The 5,777-nt window shown below is 40.8% G+C and overlaps 1 protein-coding gene across 1 annotated transcript in view; it reads left to right on the forward strand.

The window, feature by feature from the left end:
* The first annotated feature begins 620 nt into the window (after window positions 1–620).
* The window catches only part of pax5 (paired box 5), a 72,733-nt gene continuing 67,576 nt past the window's right edge, over window positions 621–5,777 (forward strand). Inside the window, exon 1 of the mRNA XM_046338652.1 lies at window positions 621–2,542. Within this exon, the coding sequence (XP_046194608.1) occupies window positions 2,500–2,542 (43 nt within the window). The 5' untranslated portion in view covers window positions 621–2,499. The remainder of the gene's footprint in view (window positions 2,543–5,777) is intronic.

Genomic DNA, 5,777 nt, shown 5'->3' on the forward strand with positions numbered 1-5,777 from the left:
TAGAATAGTATATCTATATGCATCAGTATTCTAGTTGATTTGTTCTAATTCTAGAATAGTATATCTATATGCATCAGTGTTCTAGTTGATTTGTTCTAATTCTAGAATAGTATATCTATATGCATCAGTATTCTAGTTGATTTGTTCTAATTCTAGAATAGTATATCTATATGCATCAGTGTTCTAGTTGATGTGTTCTAATTCTAGAATAGTATATCTATATACATCAGTGTTCTAGTTGATTTGTTCTAATTCTAGAATAGTATATCTATATGCATCAGTGTTCTAGTTGATGTGTTCTAATTCTAGAATAGTATATCTATATGCATCAGTGTTCTAGTTGATGTGTTCTAATTCTAGAATAGTATATCTATATGCATCAGCGTTCTAGTTGATGTGTTCTAATTCTAGAATAGTATATCTATATACATCAGTGTTCTAGTTTATTTGTTCTAATTCTAGAATAGTATATCTATATACATCAGTGTTCTAGTTGATGTGTTCTAATTCTAGAATAGTATATCTATATACATCAGTGTTCTAGTTTATTTGTTCTAATTCTAGAATAGTATATCTATATGCATCAGTGTTCTAGTTTATTTGTTCTAATTCTAGAATAGTATATCTATATACATCAGTGTTCTAGTTGATGTTTTCTCTCCATTGGTTTATACTGAGTTTTGTTAATGAAATGACTTCCCAAATACCATTATTGTCTTCTTTTCGATTGCATATATTTTCTTTCAATTAAAAGGTCTGAGGAGAACGGATAGGCCCATATAACCACTCCCGGGTTTTTAATTCAATAGTGTTTTTATAGGCTATTTTCATTATAGGCCTAGCTACAACTAAGTCTCATTTTTTAGTAATACTCAATTAATTTACCGGTTTATATTGACAGGAATAAATTTACTTCAAAAGGTTCTAAAGGCAGTAGTTCTTAACCTTGGTAATTGAAATTGAAACGTAAAATCACCCACTGTCTCGAACCCCGCCGCAATGCGAGGCCGCCTATTGGTCTATGGGACAATTCGAACAGCGAGTCGTTCACCCGCAGGATTCGGACCGACCAATCAGCGGTTGGCCCCCCGCCTGATCCTATCAGGGAGCCGGGCGTGACGTCAGAGCGGTGCACAGGCCCGTGATTGGCTTGTTGAAGGGTTTGATTGACAGGGTGTGGTAAGGACCAGGGGGCTGGCGCGCGGGCGCTGTCCACACCAGAGCAGGTCCTGAAACTCGGCGTGCGCAAATCGTGGGCTCCTCACGCTGCAGCGAGCCTCTCAACCTTCTAACCGAATAGAGCTCACGGTGGGAACGTTTACGCGAGGAACAATACTGTTTTTTTCTCTCCCCCTGTTCCACACACAGCGACATTCCTGTACAGACACACACACACACACATCCCTGGGATTTTACGTGTGTATGTGGGACAGTGTGTGTTTGAAGAGAGACAAAACGAGCCAACTGAATCACACCCTTCACAGCAGCTTCACATAATGAGCCATTTAACTTCACTTGCTTCGTGCCCATCTCTCATTTTCGTTTTTAAAAAACTTTTCAATTCGATCTCTCTCTAAAATGTGCCTCCCAGTTTCTCCCCCCCCCCCGCGCGCTTTCACCGAAGCCACGACATCAGTGAAGGAGTTTAATAAGCGTTTCTGGAACCGGAGGATTTGAGGAGACGAGTAACGTTGTTTTCCCAACGGTCACTTGCTGGAGCAAATGTTGTAGCCGATGAATCAACTGGACACTCAACATACCGGGGATTTCTAACAAATTGTTCTCCTACCGGAGGCAAGAAGGATTCTAACGGGGGGCTCGAGTCAGACCGGTGAGAGAGAGCAGCGTTTACCGTGTGTTCACCGTGTGAATGACAGCAGCTTCTCTCCGGTTCAGTCACAGTTCAGGGGTCAGGACCAACGGACCGAGAAGGCGACCGAGATTCCGTTACGAGGGGAGTGCAATAGACTAACACGTTTCGGTCTCGGTCTATTTTTTTCTATAACAACTTTCACGTTATTCAATTATTTTGCGGACTTACTCGTCTTTCAATCAGACATGTCCTGTTGAAGGGATTGGGACCGTGATTGATGTGTTTTCTCTGCCGGCCTTGGAGGCACCTAAGCCGGATAGTTAGAATGAGTAACCCCGCTGAACTCCGAATGAAGGAACCGGAGTCATTTGAGTTTTGATTATATTCTTACACAATTATTTATCAGTTACAAACTCTATACTTTTTTTAAACAACATTTATTTTTGTTGTATTATTCGTTAACTTAAAAAAATAATAATATTATATTTAAAAAATATAACATTTTTTATTTTTTATTTTGGAGGGACCAGTCTCTTCGTGGCTTAACGGTTTCTTGGTGTTTTGGGTTTTTGAAACGCACCCATCATCTCTGGGGTTGTGAGCGCGAGGGAGAAGGGCGCACCCGGTGGGCCTCGTGAAGACGTTCATACCGTAGGGACCTCCATCCCCCAGCCGTGAGAGCAACGATGGAGATTCACTGTAAACACGACCCGTTCGCTGCGATGCACAGTAAGTACCGTTTACCAAGCGCTGCCTGCCCCCTTCTCTCCGTCAACCGATATTTAAACACACGAGTGCCCATAGGTTATAGAGATGCCTGCTCTTTCCTCTGTAGCCTATTAATCTAGACGAGATGCCACATGCAGAGGCTTCAACTTGTGTTGTCCAAAATAGAAGGAACACTTAAGCATCTTTATATTTTCAACCAACTTTGATCAATAATTTGGCTGGAGATTTGTTTTGTGTGTGTGTGTATAGTGATGTGTGTATAGTGATGTGTGTATTAGTGCATCATGGTGTGTGTGTGTGTGTGTGTAGTGACGTGTGTATTAGTGCACGGTGTGTGTTTTCTGCTTCCTGTTTTGAGTCTTTTATCAATAACCCTGGATGATGGAGGGGAGGAGGGTGAGGGGAGGAGCGGGGTGGGTGGAGGTAGGTTGGGAGGAGGAGGGTGGAAGGGGAGGGGGAAGGAGGTACTGAAAGAGCCCCCAGTCACATCCGGGGCCAGTGGTAACAAAGCATGACTTAAAAAAACACTGAACTTGACCCGCCGTCCGCTAACAACACCGGCTCATAACCGGCCACAGGGACACGCTATACTGTCGAAGGCAAAGTTGTAGGGGCAGCAGTAGAGGGTTACGAAGCGGCTATTTAACACCGGCTGTGGGTAGTGCAGGGGAAGAGACGCACGGCGGAGGAACGTGGTCTCTGTTCCGTGACATGGCGGGCAGTAGCAGTAGAGGTCATGGGGTCTCTCTCCTCTCTCTTTCACTTGTCACCTCCCCCCACCCCCTTCTTTTACTCTCTCTTTTCTCTCGGGTAAAAGGTTATAACCCCCTCTTCCCCTCACCCCCCTCTCCCGTTTCACAGATCTAAGAAGGGGTTAAATATGACCGAGGCCTTTTCTGTTTTTTTTTTCTGAGTTCACAGAATTAGCTGTAGCTACTTGACCTATAGGACAGGAAATCCTTGAATCCACCTAAAACTCCACAACAACAAAAAACCCAACAACGTTACATTACTAAAGTCAGCGCAGTAATATCACCGCAGAGACCAAACAACGGCGCTATCAATGATAGTAACGTAGGCTAATGCATATTGTGGTCTAATAGTGAGATATATATATATATATATATATATATATATATATATATATATATATATATATATATATATATATATATATACATGATTATATATATACATGATTTATATAATAAGGTTATTTTATATGTTATATGTCCTGTATATAAAGCTTGTGTTAAACAGGATAACCACAATGTTTTGTTTGACATTTTCAGTGTATTTAACTCGACCACCCAAAGCGCAGATTGTAACGGTCCTGTCTCCTATATCACCTTGTTGCTTTAGTCTAATAATCACACCGAATAATACCCCCCCGGTTAAACCATGTAATACCCCCAAGGTCTACCGTGTCACAGGCCCGGTACAGACTTGTCCCCTCTCACTCGCCGTTATGTGAAACGACAGACATTCTCACGGTGAGTTTAACGGCGGATTAGGCACTGAGCACGTTTCTAAAGCTAGAACGAATCACGTTTCCTCTCCTCTCAGCGTGTCCGGGCCAGTGGCCGTTTCTAGCAGTGTAGTGATAGACTAGTAGTGGATGCCTCGGCGCTTCTATAGACGACAGGGCTGAGAGATGCTCTGCCATCACACACACGTCAGAGCTGGCAAAGAATTTACTGTGACGGGTGAAACTTTTTCTGCTGGTTTGTGTGTGTGTGTGTGTGTGTGTGTGTGTGTGTGTGTGTGTGTGTGTGTGTGTGTGTGTGTGTGTGTGTGTGTGTGTGTGTGTGTGTGTGTGTGTGTGTGTGTGTGTGTGTGTGTGTGTGTGTGTGTGTGTGTGTGTGTTTACTTCAATTGAGAACAGAAAATCAAAATACCGTCTAGAAAACATTTATGAAGTTCAGGAGATATTATATTATATAGACATAAATAATTTGAGGATATACGACATTGCTGCTATGTCACTAATATAACAACACATTATAAGGCTTTAGGCCGAAAATATGAAGAGTCACAATGAGACCTTGTAGCTGCTGTGCGTCCATCCAGAACCCATTCAGTCCTATCTCTCTCAGACAGCTCTTCTTTTCACTGCAAAACACACCGCATTTCTCTCACCGGACTCCTAATTAAATGTTTCCTTATTTTTGGGGCTATTTTAAAAACTGTAAAAAAGTTTTCATATCGAAGATGCGTAAATCACCGATGTCCCAAAAGAAAGACAAGTGTTAACGTGTTGATACGATACGCTGTCGCGGCTTGCGCTCGTTCACCGTCATTAAATCTCGCTTTTTGACTTGGGGCTATTTTCTTTGTTTTGGTCATTTGTTTTGGTCTTTAAAGTTGAATTCTTCTGAGAATTGTAGTCCCCTTTGATGATGTTATTTTCGTCGAGATGCTTAATGCAGGAGAGTGTTTAGGTTGGAAAAGCGTTCATAGATTTAAACATCTGATAACTTGCCACTTCGTTTTATACCATTCCTGTATTTGAACCTCTCTCGTTTACAGACGATTGAAAAAGACAAAATTATTATCATTTTATTTATTACGCTGCAATTATTATTTTTATTATTTATACATTGGATATTATTAGTAACCTTATAGTAGTAATATTGTTATAATTCATATTTTGTTCACCGGTTGTTTGGTTCGGTAGCTTTAATGAAAGTGGTTTACATTAAGGTAATTTTAAAAACCACATCTCGTGTTAACCGAAAGTAAAATAGTTTCTTAAAAACATATGAATTCAATGATTCGGGAACGTTCGACCAAACAAATTGAAAAACAACCCTAACTTTATTAAAAACCATCTATCTCATCACGTTGTATAGAACCATAGAACCGAATTAGCTGCTGTAGTTAATGTAGTAGTAGTAGCAGTATCAGTAGTAGTAGTACTAGCAGTATCAGTAGTAGGATTAGTTGTAGTAGTAGTTGTAGCAGTAGTAGTAGTAGTAGTAGTGGTAGTAGTAGTATCAGTAGTAGTAGTATCAGTAGTAGTAGTAGTAGTAGCAGTATCAGTAGTAGTAGTACTAGCAGTATCAGTAGTAGGATTAGTTGTAGTAGTAGTTGTAGCAGTAGTAGTAGTAGTAGTAGTGGTAGTAGTAGTATCAGTAGTAGTAGTATCAGTAGTAGTAGTAGTAGTAGTAGTAGTAGTAGCAGTATCAGTAGTAGTAGTAGTGGTAGTAGTAGTAGTAGTAGCAGTATCAGTATC

This window comes from Oncorhynchus gorbuscha, unplaced genomic scaffold, assembly GCF_021184085.1.
Source record: "Oncorhynchus gorbuscha isolate QuinsamMale2020 ecotype Even-year unplaced genomic scaffold, OgorEven_v1.0 Un_scaffold_2074, whole genome shotgun sequence".
In the NCBI taxonomy this organism is placed as follows: Eukaryota; Metazoa; Chordata; class Actinopteri; order Salmoniformes; family Salmonidae; genus Oncorhynchus; species Oncorhynchus gorbuscha.